The 21163-nt window shown below is 39.3% G+C and overlaps 1 protein-coding gene across 1 annotated transcript; it reads left to right on the top strand.

The window, feature by feature from the left end:
• Positions 1-16379: 16379 nt before the first annotated feature.
• Positions 16380-20925, top strand: LOC149787187 (uncharacterized). Its single transcript, XM_089977689.1, has one exon. It carries the CDS (start codon positions 16577-16579, stop codon positions 18578-18580), a length of 2004 nt encoding a protein of 667 aa, XP_089833815.1. The 5' UTR covers positions 16380-16576; the 3' UTR covers positions 18581-20925.
• The last annotated feature ends 238 nt before the right edge of the window (positions 20926-21163 follow it).

Raw genomic sequence — 21163 nt, 5'->3', positions numbered from 1 at the left:
TAGGTGTTGGAACAGCGACGGGCGGTGTTCTGGGCGTTGTTCCTTTCAATCATGAGGGCTTGTAGTGTTCTGGAGCTAGGTGCAGCCTCGTTTGCTAGGAGGGCTTTCCTCTTTGCCTCAGTCACAGGCTCCATCTTCTCCCAGTTTGCCGCACACCAGTCGACATTCTTTAGCTCCCTCTTCCCTTAAGCCGTAATGGCTGAATTGTACACAGAGTCACGGATATGGGACGACTTGGAGATAATGGTGTCATCAGCTGTCACTTTGGCAAGGGCTTCCTGAAGTTTGCTTGTGAACTGCTGTGTTTTCTCTGGGTTGCTTGCACAGCAGGTGTTGATGCGTGGGTGACCCTTCTTCTTGGCATGGTGCAGCTTCTTGTGTAATATTCGCACCTTGCTGGCCACGAGGGAATGGTCCATGTCGCAGTCGGCACTGTGGTAGCTGCGGGTGAGGAGGACACTGGCCAGTTCTGCACGCGTGGTGATGACGAGGTCTAGCTGGGGCCAGTGGCGTGAACGTGGGTGTCTCCTATGACACCTGGTGGATCTCTTTGCATTTGAAGAAAGTGTTGATCACACGTATGGTGTGGGAGCAGCACATCTCCAACAGTCGCTGACCATTCTCGTTGATCTTGCCCCTTCCCTAAAAGCCGAGACAGGTGGACCAGGCCTCATGGTCAGCTCCCACTCTAGCATTGAATTCTCCTAGTAAGTAAAGGCTTTCATTGTTGGGGATACTGGATATTGCCTGATCCAGAGCCTCATAAAACTTGTCTTTCTCCTCATGGGTGGAGCAGAGGATTGGGGTGCACACGCTGAAGATGTTGACTGGGCCTAAGGTTGTTGACAGGTGGAAGGCAAGGATTCTCTCAGTACCTGACGACGGAGGTTCAATGAAGGCGACTAGAGTGTTCTTTACGGCAAAGCCTACACCCTGCTGCCTAGGTTCATCCGAGGGCTTTCCCTGCCAAAAAGAACGTGGAATTCCCTGATGGTGCCACTCGCAGCCAGTTGGGTCTCCTGGAGGCAGGGAATGTCGATGTTCAGTCGGGAGAGTTCTCTGTCAATCGCGACAGTTTTCCGTGCATCGTCGATCTGCTGTAGGTCAGCGGTTAATCCAGGACACATGGTCCTGATGTTTCAGGTTGCAAAACGAAGAGTTGGAGTCTTCTTATTTCTTCTTTTAGTCTTTCCTGTTGCGGAGTTTTGTGGCCCACTTGTGGAGATGGTTCTCTAAAATCCACGCACCCAGTGAAGCAGGCAGGCCATGGCGAGCAGCACCTTACTGACCTGGGGGTGCCCAGCTTGAGGCGCACGCTAGCTGTCCAGTGAGACCTAGTGATCTGTCCCACCGTCAGAAGTAACCCCTGGCGCCAAGCTCTACGCCAATCTAGCTTTGACTTAGAACCGATAAACTGCTACTTCTCTTGTTGTACCGACGCAGTAAGACGACGCTGGAGTGTCCTCTCCATTGGAGCTATGAAGCCTGGACAGGGTGGTATAGAGAATCAGCTGTTGTCTGTGCAGCAGATCCCCCCTCTCCACGCAGGTGGTGGGCCCAAGGGAACGACGAATGCTGATACAGCTTGGCACCAACGGCGTCGCAGGAGTTGCCGTAATGACGTCAAAGTCAATGTCAGATTGCCTTAGGGACTCCGTCTCCGGATTTTCTGTCGGGGTTTACTCCCTTAGCCTTTCCCGTGAGTGGGTATAGCTACAAAGCAGCAGAGGTTTGGAATCGAAGTTTTCCTTCTTCTAGATGAACTACCTCTCCCTTTTAGATACACGCGTTCTTCCTCCTGTTTTTAACTCGATTTGACGCTCTATACTGATTGTTTAGATTTGACATCTTTCTTTATTTTATTCCCCTAATTTCACCCCCAATCCAACATAACCACTTAGAAGCTGTGATCTACTATATTTAGTGACTGATTGGCTTACTGAGTCAATTTTATTCACAACACAAATGAGGGATACTTACTATTTGTGTTACAAAGAGGATGGGTAGGTAGACCTTTGAGTGAGGACTGGGGGTTAGAGACCTCATATATCTGCAGTCAGTGTAAAGTGTTCAAAGCTTATAGTTTATAATAAGAATAGGTCACGTCCACCTGTCTCTGATGTCAGGTTCTGCATCTGCCAAACAAATATAAATTCCTTTTGTTTTAAGTGAAATGTACTTTTTGAAGTAGGAAAGGGACATAATATTTGGTACGTTGACCTTTGACCTAGTTATTACATAATATGATTTGGAAAAAAAAAACAATTAATACCGTGATACCATACAGCAAATAATTAGAGGCCGACCGAAATTCGGTTTCGGTTTCGGCGCCGAAAGTTGGCAAATGGCCTCTTTCGGTATAGTTTCTGTTTCGGCCGAAGCCAAAAAGTTTGCTTTCGGTTTCGGCCGAAACTGATATTGACTTTCGGTCATCAGCCGAAGATCAATCTTAACTTTCAGAATGCAACGCTAGTGCTGCGTCTCTTACTCTGCTTGTCGGCCGGTCAGTCGGCGCTAGGCAAATCTAGGCACTGATGCATTTCAGTCTACTCGCGTGTTGAATACAGAGATTTCGAAGTCTGACAATATTGATAATTTCAGTTAGTTAATCTGTAGCGAAGTAATCTGTGTGAAGTAGAAAACTGAAGTTAATAATAAACGGAATAGTTAACCACCGCAAAGAATGTCGAAAAATGCAGTGTGGGATTACTTCATAAAAATCGATTCTGATGCAAGCATGGCGCAGTGCAAAGAATGCAACAAACTGGTATCACTTGGCAGCGATAAGCCAAAACTTCAGACAGTTTCAGGCTTGAAAGGTCATCTGGCCAGCTACCACAAGGAGCTCCATGGTACATATCTCAAGAGGTCCATGAACGACGGAGCAGAGCGTGCCTCGAAAAAGATGATGATGGAAGAGAAAGCGACTAAACATGCATTACCGAATTTTGTGATGACGTCCTTGACATCAATGGTCGAGAGCAGAATGGTCTGGCCTGATGACCACGTTGCAGTTTAGAGAATTGATAAGTGCACCATGGACTTGATCGTTGTCGACATGTTACCCTACTCAGTTGTTGGAGTGTAGCATTGCATCATGACCCAGGCCTATTTAATAAATCTTGTGTTCGGCAACTTCGGTTTATCTTTCGGTCTCGGTTTCGGCCGAAGGTGTAGTCAAACTTGCGGTTTCGGCTTCGGTTTCGGCCGAAAGTCAATTTATAACTTTCGGTCTGGTTTCGTTTTCGGCCGAAACCAGAAATTTAGTTTCGGTCGGCCTCTACAAATAATCTCTCCAGCCACAATGAATTCTTGAAGCTGACAGAACACGTTGCTCGTATTAACAACCTTATTGCAGAGAAAGAGACTTATGATGATATTTTTCAAATATTTTAGCGATACAGTGCCAAAATATATACTGCACGTACTTATCCGCCTCAAATGTATACCTCTGTCCAATACCATTTATGCTCCTGCGTATAATCAGTTATATCCTTTCTTAAAACTAAAGTTTCCAATATACTTAGACGTGTAACATTGACAGAATCATGCCTATATTCCCAGAGAAACATTATTGGATAAAAAGTTTTGGGTGCATTGGCCTTTCCATTTGTATTTAGTTCAATTTGCACGCTGTACATGTATGAATATCTACCCCACCCCTCAAACAGCTTTGTTCCTGCAGTGAACCAAGCAATATACGAGGCAAATAAAGTTCATCGTGCTAACGTCAACACCCCTCACAGTCATATCCCCACCGAGAACTAGGCGTACACTAAACGAGAATTAAAGGACCCATATATTACATGATAATATATCGTGTAGGAATAACAAGTCGCCTATGTGGTACATCGCGAAACGATAAACTGACTGATTTAAACATCTGTAATAATAATAATAATAACAGCATCAAGAAGAAGAATAAAGTATTCCGAATATATCATTATCCTGCTATTACAAAATTGGTATATTTTCCAGACTGCTATCGCTATCATCAAAGAATGAATATCTAGTATATTAGTTATTAATTCCAGTCTATTAGCCATTTATTCCAGTTTTACACTATAACAAATCTTTTTTTTTTTTTTTAAATCGTGCAATAACCTCAATATATACCATTTTATTTTTACACATAAATCAATATGTGGTGAAAGTGTCACACATTCATATACGTTAGAATAGGTTTCGATTGAGCAAATTTCTGGAACTCGGATCCAACTGTCATATTTCCTCTACTATGAACTTAATTCACCATTCACCAAAATATTGAGGATGTACGTGTGCATGAACACGAACCAAAGAATCCGTTAATGTGTGTGTGTGTGTGTGTGTGTGTGTGTGTGTGTGTGTTTGATTTGGATTTTTAACGTAGCTTTAAAAAGAAATTCAGTCATATCACTACGATGTCTGCAGTGTGGCAGAATATTGTGATGTCTAGCACTGGGGCATCATGCCGCAGACATGTAGCATAATGTCTCACCCAGTCACATTATCCTGACACCAGGTCATTCAGTCATAACACTAAGGCAGCTGTTAGTACCATTTTTATAAGTTTTTGGCATTACTCGGCCATGGTTCGAACCCACTACCTCCCGCATCCGAAGAGGGACCTCTCACCACTAGGCCACTTTTGATTACTTAGACACAGTTTAATTAATCATTGGCTTGCTTTACTAATGGCAATAGTATGTATCGATGACAATTTATGGCAATAGTATGTATCGATGACAATTTATGGCAATAATATGTATCGATGACAATTTATGGCAATAGTATGTATCGATGACAATTTATGGCAATAATATGAGTAGTGAAGGGGGGCACTTTACGGACAATGGGAATTAGCATTAAAAACACCCCTGGGTCAGTTTACGGACAATGGAAATTTAACATGGCGAAAAATCGTGGGTCAGATTACGGACAAGGGGAATTAACATGGCGAAAAATCGTGGGTCACTCTACGGACAAGGGGAATTTAACATGGGAATAAATCGTGGGTCAATATACGTACAAGGGGAATTTAACATTACGGAAACCCCTGGGGGATATAGCCTCAAGAGAATTTAACATATGGAAATTGAACATGGTGGGTCTGTATAGCGTCAAGGGGAATTGAACATGGTGGGATTGTCTAGGGACAATGATGGTAGAGGGTCAAACACAACAGAGAAAGAAACATACATACGCTAGTACAAGCGTGGGATTTATATATAAAGCATTACCAAGACCTGAAATCTTGCTGGGGTGTTCAAAAATTTGCATAATTGTAATGATGCTATAAATAGCTATAATCAAGGAAATGCTCAACGACAAAATGGATGTGACTAAAAGTAACGTTAAAATGACGAAATCGTCCCAGAAATTAAAGGAAAATAAACATATCCCCGAAAATTAAGTTATAATGGTTTAGACTAAAATGGATAAAATTAGTAACTACTTACAAAATCAACTTCTGTGACGATCGTGGATAAATACCTATGTATCTATAATCAGCTGAAATTCCTATGAAATCCCACTATCTATTTATAGCTCCAACTTGTGGGTTTTTCCTTTGGAAAATCCCACTATCTTTTTATAGCCTCAGCTTGAGTGACGTTCCTGTTTATGAATTCTATTATACACGTATAGCTACAAAATGTGGAAATCCCCAAGTCGATATTTATAGTCTCAAAATTTCCAGCGTCAGTGACGTCACTGTACTGAACACTAGGGGATAAATGGCAACAGTGTTGCAAGTGGCTGACCTGAATACGCGCTACTGTAAGTAGGAAGGTAGAGTGTATCTGATAGGGATAAAGTGAGTTTTATACGGACAAACAGAGACCAATAGACACACACACAAACACACACACACACACACAACGTACGCGCGCAGACACACACACACACATACACACACAAACACACACACACACAACGTACGCGCGCCGACATACTCACACAAACACACACACACACAGAAACACACAACGTACGCGCGCAGACATACTCACACACACACATAAACACACACACACTATAAAATAGATCAAATTAGTAACTACTTACAAAATCAACTTCTGTGACGATCGTGGATAAATACCTATGTATCTATAATCAGCTGAAATTCCTATGAAATCCCACTATCTATTTATAGCTCCAACTTGTGGGTTTTTCCTTTGGAAAATCCCACTATCTTTTTATAGCCTCAGCTTCAGTGACGTTCCTGTTTATGAATTCTAGTATATATGTATAGCTACAAAATGTGGAAATCCCCAAGTCGATATTTATAGTCTCAAAATTTCCAGCGTCAGTGACGTCACTGTACTGAACACTAGGGGATAAATGGCAACAGTGTTGCAAGTGGCTGACCTGAATACGCGCTACTGTAGGTAGGAAGGTAGAGTGTATCTGATAGGGATAAAGTTGGGGTTTGTATGAAGTAAAGAACCGAAAGTACAGTGAAACTCAAGGATGATGACCCAATCTGTCTGTCTATTGATGCGTGTATTTACTTAAGAAGAAATATGACCTCTAAAACACAAAGAGATACGGCAAGCATGATTAGAATGAACACAACGATGTTTTCCTTCACGCCCGTGTAATTTAGAGCTTCAATCGTCTTTGAAGACAAACTTGGTCTCCTTTTGTAGGGCTTGAAATAATAAAAAAACCTGAAAAAATCTTAAGCACTTTGCTATAGATAATTTCATCAACAGACTAACAACATAAATACCGTTACAACACTAGAAAGCCTTAAATCTTCTATCAAAAAGAAATGCATGAAAAAATTAAAGATTAACGATAACTAACCAATGAAACCGAATTTAACAAAGGCAATGACATGTGAAGAAATGGCTCTCACTTTGGAAAGGTAGGCGAATGTACTCTGTCATGCACCATCAACTTGAAAAAAAATTATAAACAAAAAGAAACCTGAATTCAAAATTCAGTTGTTTTTTTTTCAAAATTATTTAGTTTTTTTTTTTTTTTTTTTTTTGGGAACAAATCTAAGCACTAATATAGAGTGGAAAAGGGAAAATGCACATACAAGCTTTGATATTTCTGAAAAAATGAGGGGATATTCCTAACGTTCATAACCACCTATGGACTTGGACTTTTCTGTGACTTATCCACAAAACAGGATGTACATATTTCTGGTCCAGCTGCAAGTGTGTGCGTGTTTTTGAAAATGGTAAAAATTGGATATACAATTTTCTCGTGACACATAAAGTGCAGAGTCTGTGCAAGTGTCAAAAGCCAAAGTCATATAAGTTTTGTATTTTGTACGGCTTGTAAAGATTTACACTTTAGAAAATGTGAAGTATCACAAGTTATTATCACAAACAGAAGTGGAACATAGGGGCTTGCAAGAAAGAAAATAACCCAGACAGTTGGTGTCATCAAGAGTGCTAAAGACGGTACCCGAACTTGCTTGCTTGCTTACTTGAATTAAAGTGATTTTCGCTCTAATGGAGCATATATCACTGGTTTAATAACGCACCGCGTGATTTTTAATTACTCCTGGGGAAGGAAAGAGAGTCTCATCCCCCAGGCTTTTATGTACTCACAGACTACTTTTAAATTTAGCCACTCAGGTGTAGGACTAACTAGTCCTTAACAACCTGACTGAAAGGCTTTAAACATGAGTGGGAATAGTCTCACCACACACTCATTTTTCTGTCCGAGCGTGGTAAAGGAGGAAAAAGGTGCTCAAAAAGACAGCCATGGGTGTTAAGTACTCAACAAAACGCTAGCCCGTACTTATTTCAAATCAAGTCCCGTTTTTGCTAATGGACAGTAAAAAGTACCAATAATGTGTTAACCACTTGTGCAATTAGTTCAAATCTAACGAGTCTGTTAAATTTCCTACTTCCTAACATATCTATCTAATATTAGTACTTAGTGTACATAAAAATAGCCATACTGATCTTATTTAAATCATTATGTCTAAGACACATATACCAGTTTGGTCACTGTTAGGTTTAAAAAGTTAAGTTTGTTGCGGTGTTCAAATGGGTCAAGTTTGTTTCGAGAATAGTTTAGTCAAGGAGGGATACCAAGCCAAATATGGTGCCCTAGTTAATAAAAAGAAATCTTTTGGAGCCCTAAAAAGGCTGTTTTTTTTCTGTTAGAAGGTAACACGTCTCTCTTTTGCTTTCACGTTCTTTCCCGCACTCCTAGTCTCATGAGTCTTGATATCAGGAAATGCGTAGCCATGATGGGCGGCAATGTAAGCAGCGGCTTCTACCAGCTGACTGAGGGGGTATCCAGTGTAGGTTTGTCTGTAGAATTGGGGAAGAACTCTGACCCTAATCCCCATTGAGAAGGTCTTGGTTTGAATGTGTCTAGAGATTTGTAGGCAACGTATTGTATGGCTCTAATAAACTACCCTGCTTGATCTAGTCCCATTTCGGTGTACTTCTCAACCGGGGTCAGCGTCCCCCTCCTCCTCCTCAACCGCCTCAATTTCCTCTTCCGGTTCTGATACTAATTCTTTAGTTGAGGTAGATAGTTTCAAATCCGCTGTTATGGTGTCTGTCGCTGTTATTGTTGCTGTGGTTGTTCTTTCAGCTGAGATTGCCTGTAGTATCGGAGTGAGAAAAGAACGTTGTTGTTGTTGTAGGGTTTAACGCCATTTTTCAGCACGCGATAGGCTATACATGGCGGCCAGTATTAATGGTGGAGGAAGAACCCGGGAAAAACCCGGAAAGAACCACCGACCCACGAGAAGCTACTGGCAAGCTTTCTCACATACCCACGTTAGCCGAATCCGAGACTCAAACCCACGCAGACAAAGGTGAGATGACAGTGATCCGTAACGGAGAGCGCTTTAGACCACTTGGCCACTCGGGGCCCCAGAAAAGAACGTAGTGCCTCCGATAATTACATTTGAGTTTGCCTTACCGTTTGTCTAACATAATTGGCCCTTTGTTTTTGCCACCACTCTTTCCGGGGCATGTTGTTTGTTAGGTATAGTCGGATGTTGACTAGATGTTATTTGTGTTCTCGAGGTGGGTGGAGTGCTAACTAGCTAGGTCTGCATTTCTTGCTCCCGTTACTGTTGCGTATATTTCTTCCCTCCACACCGAGTTCTGGGCCTAATTCTTTTAATTTCGTTGTACCCGAACTTACATTATCCATATTATCACCAACAAAAAAAACCGCACAAACCTAAAAGAAACACTCACTTTTTTACAGAACATTACTATTTTTAAAATTTTGATAAGCGACGGAAACGAAGGACTTAGAGTTGCACTTTCTAACCAAGATAAAGAAATCATGTGCTGATAGACTCACTTCTGTATTTTTTCTTCTAACTGACTAACATATCATAGGCAATGGAATGTTATTTTTCGAGAGTATGGGGTAGCCCTGAATTTTTTTTTTTTTGGAACTTGAAGCTATGGCGGTCGCTTAGGTTATAAGATGGCGACCTCCTCTGACGACAGGCTTTCTCACAGGATAAGGTATGCTTCTTCGGAAAAGAGAAGAAGAACTCTTTGGTGTCGATACAACTGTTGACAAAACCTCTGTCAGGTTCATGCTGCTGCTGTTGCTGCTCTCTCTGCTGTTTATGAAGTCGGTACTTCTCCATCCATTCTTCTTTCTCCTTCTTGAATTCCTCCTTGAAGAGCTCTTCCTTCAGGTCTTCAGTGACTTTTAGCATTCTCACATTTTCTATCTCTTCTGGCTTCGGTATCAGACTGTGTCTGACCCTATGCAAATTCACGTAGGCTTCGTTTAGCTTAGCTAGTTTGAAGCACATCTTCGTAGGAGGATGAGTTAACAATGGATGGGCAGACTGGAAACTTCCCCCGGTTCTTAAAGTCAAAGCGCGGACGTGAACGAAAACATTACTACATGGTTTTCTAGCCGGAACGTTCAAATAGTGTTATGGGAGGGATAGAGAGAAGTCAAAGAGCATGAATCAACATTCCTATAGCCAAACAAACCACAAAGGCATTTTTTTCTTCAAAACACAACATTTTTTTATTCATACTAACAAACAACTCTAACATTTTTTTTAACAATAATCCAACACTATAACATCAAACATTTTTTTCAAATACCATAATTTCCTAGCTTGAGACAAAAGATAAGCATAATGGTCACAAAACCATCGATCTACTTTCACATCGTTTCTCGAAGAAGAACGAGGATCAAAATGAGTCACTAAATGTTCTAAGGAATAACCCTGGCTGCGATGATGCAGAAAATACACACAATATTGTCCACACACCAAGGAATATGTGCCTTGTTATTTCACATTATTGAATCGTGTGGTCTGAGCATTTCTTCCCATAAAGTCAATGATATCGTCTTCCAAAGGGGACAGTCCATAGGAATCAAAATATTCCACACATCCTTCTTGAAGAAAGTAGACGGCTACCCAGTGGGTTCCTGGGAGATGACTGTCGTCCGTGTTGATCACGTAAGCTTGATGGTCTTTAGGTTTGCGATGAGGGAGTTCATCTTTAGCACAGACGACAGGATTCCAAGAAGCAGTGTACAAACTGTGGTTCAAAAGGTAATAAAGTTCTCAGGTATCAATTTTTTGTTTTTTTTTTCTTCTTCACAGGTAATGATAAGTGATCAATTCGATCCTGACTTTTTTGCTTGAAAATGTCTGACAAGTAACCGTTTCTTCGCCTTGTCTCCCAACTCTGATCCAACAGAGCTTCGATGCGATGGATCTCTTGAGTTGTTAATGGAGGACAATAATGTTCACGCAAGCCTTTATACCACTGTTGTAACACGTCTTCTTCCGAGATGAGACTCCAAGCTTCGTCCAGATATTCGTCCAATTTTTTCTTCTTGACTCAGCATCAGGCATTTATCGTGTTGAATTTCACTGGGATGATCGTTATGACATCCATAGCAATCTTTCTTGATCAATTCCTTATGTTTTTTCTGTCAAGACTATAGCATAACAGGAAACTAAATGTGATTCTTGTTCTGGCCATCTAGACTTCATCATGATGACTTCTTCGTCTTTGTCTTGGGGTTCTCCTTCCTCAGGATCTTCACATTCCATGTCCAAAGAATCCCTACTATACAAACATTGATAAAAGTCTTCCATGACTTCTAATAGTCTAGAATGACTTCTCTCAAGCTGTTGGTTTATATCGTATTGTCCAATTCAGCATACAGGATGACGTTCACCATATTATCTGCGCGTAGATTTTCTGCAAACTGAAATTCCACACGCATCTGGCCGGATTTTATAGGGTGAAAATGTCCCTCCTCGCTGTCTTGACTTACAATTCGTTAGAGAACCGTTTTCGAAAATGGAGTTTCACTGTAACTTTCCCTTTGGAGAATGGAATATTTTGTCCCAGATCTCCTTTTATAGCAATGTTGACAGTGTCTAAATACGACTTACTGACGGGCATATAGTGAGGATGTACAAATTCACGGTGTACGTGATAGGTGTTTGCACCTTCCTGGTCATTGTTTGTGGTACTATCCACTTTGAAAGGAATGACACGCAGTAACGGAACAGAGGTGTGTCCCACCACGTTGTACTCCACCACATCGGAATACACAAAGATCAAATTAAGTCCTTGGTTCAGTTCTATCGGGTTTCCAAAAGCTCTGTAAAAATCCATATTACTTTTGATCTTGGGGCTCATATTGTTTGCGACCATTTCTGCATGTCCACCCAAAATTTCAAACAAACTACCATTGAACCTGAGGGACAATGTGTCCGTATCTTGAAATTTGATCACGAGACGATGAGCCACTTTATGGTACTCAATCTTCACACTTTTTTTGGCTCTGTTCAGTGCTTTGCCAAAGGCTAAGTTGAACCTGTCCGCAATAGTGTCCACCAAATGTTCACCACTAAAATAATAACCTGAAGGAATTTTCAAGGTGTAGATAATGAAGGCTGGATTGCTAGCTGGTCTTGTGTCCCCTAAAAACCCGATTTTGTTGATTTCTTCCTCCAATTGGGCATTCAGGATTTCCACCTCGAAAGTGTTTTGCTTTTCGGTGATGTTTTTGATTTGTGTTGGGTGAATGATTTCCACTAAAGCCACTTCCCAATGGGCTTCGTGATCTAACTGGATGGCCTGAGGTAATTTGACCGTGTAACAGCACAACGTGTTGTTGGGAAACACCTCCATGGAACTGTCACTGGGTAAGGTTAAGTAAAATTGGTTGTTATTGCTCATAATTCCAGAGTTTTGTGGCTCTCCGAGGCGATACTGGAAGTTAGAGGAGTGTCTCCGCCCAAAATGGGGTTGTTGTTGTTGTTGTTGTTGTGGTTGTTGTTGTTCGACTGGTGACTGGCACTGGCACTGGACACTAGGTTCCCGTGGTTCCCGTTCGAGGAGAATTTCAGGGAGGGATTAGGAAGCAGGTAACCGATGTAACTGCTCAATACAATGGTTCACACGTGTTTGTCTCCTTGTTGCAAACTCAGATTGGCAATGGATGCACCGATGACACAATACATCACGAAGGTTTGGCAGAAAAAGACGATTTGCGTTTTAGGCACACGTTTTCCATACCACACCCACAAGGGTTGTGTTTGTAAATCTTGCAGAGAAGAATTGGGTGAAGGAGTGATCGCAGTAGCTGAATCTGTGTGAAAGGGCATGATGGTCACTTCTTTTTATAGTGCGAAGCGTCGATGCAAGAATCAAAACTGGGTGGATATCCTTTCCAACGTACTTTGACTTCTTTGACACGTCGTTTGCCCACTTTACGGTTTCTGCGTTTGACAATGCCTTTGATGTCGTACACGTCGTTTTTTTTTTGGTGACACGACTTGATTTGAAATAAGTACGGGCTAGCGTTTTGTTGAGTACTTAACACCCATGGCTGTCTTTTTGAGCACCTTTTTCCTCCTTTACCACGCTCGGACAGAAAAATGAGTGTGTGGTGAGACTATTCCCACTCATGTTTAAAGCCTTTCAGTCAGGTTGTTAAGGACTAGTTAGTCCTACACCTGAGTGGCTAAATTTAAAAGTAGTCTGTGAGTACATAAAAGCCTGGGGGATGAGACTCTCTTTCCTTCCCCAGGAGTAATTAAAAATCACGCGGTGCGTTATTAAACCAGTGATATATGCTCCATTAGAGCGAAAATCACTTTAATTCAAGTAAGCAAGCAAGCAAGTTCGGGTACCGTCTTTAGCACTCTTGATGACACCAACTGTCTGGGTTATTTTCTTTCTTGCAAGCCCCTATGTTCCACTTCTGTTTGTGATAATAACTTGTGATACTTCACATTTTCTAAAGTGTAAATCTTTACAAGCCGTACAAAATACAAAACTTATATGACTTTGGCTTTTGACACTTGCACAGACTCTGCACTTTATGTGTCACGAGAAAATTGTATATCCAATTTTTACCATTTTCAAAAACACGCACACACTTGCAGCTGGACCAGAAATATGTACATCCTGTTTTGTGGATAAGTCACAGAAAAGTCCAAGTCCATAGGTGGTTATGAACGTTAGGAATATCCCCTCATTTTTTCAGAAATATCAAAGCTTGTATGTGCATTTTCCCTTTTCCACTCTATATTAGTGCTTAGATTTGTTCCCAAAAAAAAAAAAAAAAAAAAAAACTAAATAATTTTGAAAAAAAAAACAACTGAATTTTGAATTCAGGTTTCTTTTTGTTTATAATTTTTTTTTCAAGTTGATGGTGCATGACAGAGTACATTCGCCTACCTTTCCAAAGTGAGAGCCATTTCTTCACATGTCATTGCCTTTGTTAAATTCGGTTTCATTGGTTAGTTATCGTTAATCTTTAATTTTTTCATGCATTTCTTTTTGATAGAAGATTTAAGGCTTTCTAGTGTTGTAACGGTATTTATGTTGTTAGTCTGTTGATGAAATTATCTATAGCAAAGTGCTTAAGATTTTTTCAGGTTTTTTTATTATTTCAAGCCCTACAAAAGGAGACCAAATTTGTCTTCAAAGACGATTGAAGCTCTAAATTACACGGGCGTGAAGGAAAACATCGTTGTGTTCATTCTAATCATGCTTGCCGTATCTCTTTGTGTTTAAGAGGTCATATTTCTTCTTAAGTAAATACACGCATCAATAGACAGACAGATTGGGTCATCATCCTTGAGTTTCACTGTACTTTCGGTTCTTTACTTCATACAAACCCCAACTTTATCCCTATCAGATACACTCTACCTTCCTACCTACAGTAGCGCGTATTCAGGTCAGCCACTTGCAACACTGTTGCCATTTATCCCCTAGTGTTCAGTACAGTGACGTCACTGACGCTGGAAATTTTGAGACTATAAATATCGACTTGGGGATTTCCACATTTTGTAGCTATACATATATACTAGAATTCATAAACAGGAACGTCACTGAAGCTGAGGCTATAAAAAGATAGTGGGATTTTCCAAAGGAAAAACCCACAAGTTGGAGCTATAAATAGATAGTGGGATTTCATAGGAATTTCAGCTGATTATAGATACATAGGTATTTATCCACGATCGTCACAGAAGTTGATTTTGTAAGTAGTTACTAATTTTATCCATGTTAGTCTAAACCATTATAACTTAATTTTCGGGGATATGTTTATTTTCCTTTAATTTCTGGGACAATTTCGTCATTTTAACGTTACTTTTAGTCACATCCATTTTGTCGTTGAGCATTTCCTTGATTATAGCTATTTATAGCATCATTACAATTATGCAAATTTTTGAACACCCCAGCAAGATTTCAGGTCTTGGTAATGCTTTATATATAAATCCCACGCTTGTACTAGTGTATGTATGTTTCTTTCTCTGTTGTGTTTGATCCTCTACCATCATTGTCCCTAGACAATCCCACCATGTTCAATTCCCCTTGACGCTATACAGACCCACCATGTTCAATTTCCATATGTTAAATTCTCTTGAGGCTATATCCCCCAGGGGTTTCCGTAATGTTAAATTCCCTTTGTACGTATATTGACCCACGATTTATTCCCATGTTAAATTCCCCTTGTCCGTAGAGTGCCCCACGATTTTTCGCCATGTTAATTCCCCTTGTCCGTAATCTGACCCACGATTTTTCGCCATGTTAAATTTCCATTGTCCGTAAACTGACCCAGGGGTGTTTTTAATGCTAATTCCCATTGTCCGTAAAGTGCCCCCCTTCACTACTAATATGTATTGATGACAATTTATGTCAATAGTATGTATCGATGACAATTTATGGCAATAATATGTATCGATGACAATTTATGGCAATAGGATGCATCGATGACAATTTATGGCAATAGTATGTATCGATGACAATTTATGGCAATAGTATGTATCGATGACAATTTATGGCAATAATATGTATCGATGACAATTTATGGTAATATTATGTATCGATGACAATTAATGGCAGTAGTATGTATCGATGACAATTAATGGCAATAATATGTATCGATGACAGTTTATGTCAATAGTATGTATCGATGACAATTTATGGCAATATTATGTATCGATGACAATTTATGGCTACATTCTTTCTCTTTTGTTCCTAATTTTTTGTTGAAAATATCTTTAATGTAGACAAATGGTCACGTCGTTTAAAAAATGGATACAGTCATTATTATTATTATTATTATTGTGGTTTATGTGTTTAAATTGTATGTGAACAGTTGAGAATATGAAATACTTTAAGATATATTTTTGTTTTTAAACTAAGGAGTTAATGTGTCTGCCAAATGGAAATTTAGATTGCGAGTGTTATCGCATAATAATAAATATTCACTGGCTAATGTGTTCTATAACTTAACTTAGCATGTACAGAAATGTATACATAATTTTTAAGGCTTCAAGGAACACACAGTAATCAACGAAATAATGTATTGGTAATAATTATTTTGCAACCCTATTTATCTCTGTTATCAAGAGGAAATAAAGCAATATCCCCTCATCTACGCGTTATCAAATGTGTGACTCCTTTTGATGAGACAAGGGGAGTTATTACGTGCACTGGTTTACTGTACAGTTTTGTTTACAGATTGGGTACAATTATCGCCCCCCCCCCCGTTTAATTTCTCTAAATCTGGGGTGGACGAACTACGGGCCGCGGGCAGCATGCGGCGCGCCAAGGGCTCTCATGCGGCCTAGGAACAAGTCATCATTCGCACTAACTCTGTTTATGTTACTCTGTTTATCAAATAAATGAGCTTCTTTTGAAGTTTAACTTTAAGTTTCCAAGTATTAACAACATATTAACAACTGAAAATTAATTAGATGTTATTTAGAAAAAACTTTTGTTTTTGCTATTTCAAATATTAATTATTTTACTTAATGAACTATGCGGCCCGCGACAAGGTGTAAATTTGTGTATGCGGCATTTGCACAGGAAAGTTTGCCCACCTCTGCTCTAAAAGATGTCCATAATACAGTCATTGCCACTGATCAAGCTATCTCGCAGCGTTTGGCTGATTAGTCACATGGCGTTGGCAATCGGAATACGTCGTAGCTTTTCCTTTTTTTTCAAATTGATTCTTATGTGTACAGGTTTTGGCGGGGCCTGTTTCTCATGGAGGGCAGTGGCTGCCGCACCTGTTCGTTCTTTCTGGTGATTGCCTTCGTTCCGATTATTCGATTCAGCGATTTTTCGATGCTCTAACTATGGAAAATCAAACAAGCATACATAATCGTGACAAAACCTTAAAATGTGAAATATGTGGTAAATTGTTTAGTCAGAGTTCTAGTTTCTCTGTACACTTGATGATGCACAGTGGTAAGAAAACATGCACATGTGAAATTTGTGGGAAATCATTTCACGTAAATTCTAGCTTAACTAAGCACATGACGATGCATATGAGTGACAAACCATACAAATGCGAAATATGTGGCAGTTTGTATTCCAGTAAATCGACTTTGACAGCACACATGAACATACACACAGGTAACAAACCATTCGGGTGCGAAATGTGTGGAAAACTGTTTAACCAGAGATCTACTTTGACAAGACACAAAAGAACGCATACAGGTGACAAACCATACAAATGTGAAATATGTAGCAGTTTGTTTTATGGCAAATCTGATTTGAAAATGCACAAGATTATACACACTGCTGACAAGCCCTTCAAATGCGAAACGTGTGGAAAGTCGTTTAATCAGAGGTCTACATTGAGGACGCATGTAAGAACCCATATCGGTGACAAACCATACAAATGTGAAGTATGTGGTAATTTGTTTTCTGACAAGTCTAATTTAAGAGTACACATGCATATACACACTGGAGACAAACCATTCAAATGTGAAATTTGTGAAAAGAGGTTTAGCCAGAGATCTAACCTGACATCACATATGAAGATACACATGGATGACAAACCCTTTAAATGTGAAGTATGTGGAAAAATGTTTTGCCAGAGGTCATATTTGGCCAAGCATTTCAGGATGCATACTGGTATAAAACCACACAAATGTGAAATATGTGGGAAATGTTTTATTCAGAAACCTGATTTGACAATACATTTAAGAAAACACTCTGGAGACAAACCATACACATGTGAAATATGTTTAAAATCATTTAATGTAAAATCTAGTTTAACAAAGCATGTGAGTATGCATAATGGTGCCAGACCATTTAAATGTGCAGTGTGTGGTAATTTTTTTCCGGAGATGTCTGCTTTGACAGCACACATAAAAATACATACCGGTGAGAAACCCTTCAAATGTGAAATGTGTGGAAAATCATTTAGCCAGAGATTTACTTTGAAAGAGCATACAAGGACACATATTGGCTACAAACCATATAGATGTGAAGTGTGTTGTAAATTGTTTTCCAATAGGTCTAATTTAAGAGTACACATGCACATACACACTGGAGATAAACCATTCAAATGTAATGCATGTGGAAAGTTGTTTAGCCAGAGATCTAACCTGTCATCACACATGAAGATACACATGGATGACAAACCCTTTAAATGTGAAGTGTGTGGAAAAATGTTTTGTCAGAGGTCATATTTGTCCAAGCATTTCAGGATCCATACTGGTATAAAACCACACAAATGTGAAATATGCGGGAAATGTTTTATTCAGAAACCTGATTTGACAATACATTTAAGAAAGCATACTGGAGACAAGCCATACAAATGTGAGATATGCTGGAAATCATTTAATGTAAACAGTAGTTTAACAAAGCATATGAACATGCATAATGGTGTAAAACCATACAAATGTGCAGTGTGCAGTAACTTTTTTTCACAGAGCTCTGCTTTAACAGCACACATGAACATTCACACAGGTGAGAAACCCTTCAAATGTGAAATGTGTGGAAAATCATTTCGCCAGAGATCTACTTTGATGACACACAAAAGGACACACACTGGAGAAAAACCATACCAATGTGAATTATGTGGCCATTTGTTTTGTGATAAGTCCAATTTGAGAATGCACAAAAATATACACACTGGTGACAAACCGTACAAATGTGATGAATGTGGAAAATGTTTTAGCCAGAGGTCAAATTTATCATCACATATGAAAATACACATTGGTGATAAACCCTTCAGGTGTGAAATATGTGGTAAATTATTTGGCTTAATGTCTTATTTGTCAAAACACATGAGGATACACACTGGTGACCAAGCTGTGAAAGATGAAATTTGTACAGAATATTTTTAAAGAGAGCTGAAGACGACAAAGTGTGTAAATTTGCTTTATTTGACAGTGGCATGTTACCAGAATTGATGTGATACTGCATGGCATTGGACACGTCCTAAATATGACACTGCACAGAATTGGACATGTCCTAAATGTGGCACTGCATGGCATTGGACACGTCCTAAATGTGACACTGCATGGCATTGGACATGGCCTGAATGTGACACTGCATGGCATTGGACATGTCCTAAATATGACACTGCATGGCATTGGACATGGCCTGAATGTGACACTGCATGGCATTGGACACATCCTAAATGTGACACTGCATGGCATTGGACATGGCCTGAATCTGACACTGCATGGCATTGGACATGGCCTGAATGTGAAGTCACATAGTGGTGACAAATCAACGCTATGACTATGAAAATGGATTATTCAGAAGGTCAAAGTGGGCAACATTTTTTGGATATTAAACATTGTTTGCATACATAATGAATTATAACAGTGCACAAAGAAAACAATTTTTTAACACAGGCCCAAGGCTGGTAACTAACAGGAATCACAAGCCCTGTCTAAAATTCCACAAGCCCTTACTCTAATTTCCATATGCCCAAAATTTAATCTTTTTTTAATATTGTTTGTCAAACAATATTACAATTGCTTCAGTTCAAATATCAGTACAATAGGGAGTTTGACGGTAATGCAGTGTCATTAGTGTTCATCAGAACACTCGCTAGAGATCGGATTATCCAGTGTTTAAACCTCTCTGCTCGATTCTCGGAGCAAATCCTGTTCAGAACCAAGTTGACATATGTCAGTGCTTCTCCTCCACTTTAATTGTTTTTTCTGGCATGTTTCACAAACAAAAATTCTGACAAACAGCTCTGAAATTTATTTTTGTTTGGATCTGTTGATACTTTTGATAGCTAATTGGTTCCTAAATTGGCTTCAGAAATTAATCACACTTGAACACTGTTCTGATGATTGAAATGATTATGCCTTGCGTTTTATATATGAAGTAAAATCCGATTTCAAAGAAGCATTGTCGTTTTTGATAAATTTGTCAAAAAAAACTATAATTACATGTCTTAAACAATTTCGTTCAAAGGAGTGATACATAATACCTTTTGTTTTACTACACGCATCTAACATCTCTTTGATTTACCTATTGGTTTGGGGGGCCGAGCAGTCTAAAATGCTCTCCATTACGGATCACTGCCATCTCACTGTCCACGTGGGTTCGAGTCTTGGATTCGGCCAATGTCGGTATGTGAGAAAGCTTGCCAGTAGCTTCTTGTGGGTCGGTGGTTCTTTCTGCAGTTTTCCTGGTTCTTCCTCCACCATTAATGCTGGCCGCCATGTATAGCCTATCATGTGCTGAAAAATGGCATTAAATCCCATCACAACAACAACCTATTGGTTTGTTCCACATCCTGAACATACCTGCACATTAGCCCAATGGGCTCAACCACTGCGGTCTTCAAATACATCTCTCTAGCTATTGTTAGACAGTTATGTAATATGTGAAATGCGGTTTATGACCTGACCTCCTTGCCTTTGAATTACCCCAGCTTAAACTCTCCAAAGCACAGCTCCATTAATGGCTGTTTATTGTTTTTAAATGGAACATGTAATGGGCATACCCTGATAATGGTGTTTTATTTTTTAAGATTGCTGAAAATTGTTTTCACTAAACACAGTTGTGTTGGAGGGGGGGTTGGGAGTACAAATCATGATTTTGGCACAACATGCCACATTACAATTTGATTAAAATCCAATCTACACGTAGGAGTGGTGATCTGATTTTAATCAGGTTAAGCTGGTATGACAACATCCTGAAAATGCATTCCTGCATTTCTTATGTGCAGTCAGAGTCTTTTCTGACAAATTTGATTTTTTTATTTACGTGCCCAAAGGGCACCTCTTTTAGACTACAGGATGGGCCCAGTCTGAACTTGGATGGGCATCAGGCTATCATATTTTTTTATCAGTGTATAATGAAAATGTACAGTGACCAAAACATCAGGTTAAAATTTACCTAAACCTGTGCCTAAGTATACATGATCAGGATAAGTGGCTTTAAAAATGTCACTTTACTGACGTAAAATCAACTTGTTAGTATTATTCTGACACAAAACTTTAAACAGCTCTATTTTAAAGTAAAAATTAAAAATGTTTTCAAACGACTTTTTTAATTTGTGTATGTACCTCTCATAATTGTGTAGTTCAAGAAAAATTGCAATGTGTTGTTTCATAATATTTTGATTTGATTTGATTTCATTAAAAACACATGTTCTTAATCAAAGTTATATATAGAAATGAAGTTGGAGTATAATTATATCAAGTAAAAATAGTATTTTCAAGATCTGTTTGGACTTATATTTAACTGATAATAGTTTTCTGGATGTATTACAATTACAGAAAACAAACTGTATATCTACAAAGCTTATGGGTGGAACTAAGTGGAATAAAATACAATACCATAATGTCAGTTGCATTTGTGTAAAAACAATTGCTTTGGAGGTGTGTATGTGTCACTAATCTTCTAGATTAATTGTGAAGCAATGACAAATTTACTGTTCATCATATTTATCCAGCAAT

Source organism: Sinohyriopsis cumingii, chromosome 12 (genome assembly GCF_028554795.1).
Source record: "Sinohyriopsis cumingii isolate HCF-2022 chromosome 12, ASM2855479v2, whole genome shotgun sequence".
Taxonomy (NCBI): Eukaryota; Metazoa; Mollusca; class Bivalvia; order Unionida; family Unionidae; genus Sinohyriopsis; species Sinohyriopsis cumingii.
This window is presented reverse-complemented; position numbering and strand designations above follow the sequence as displayed.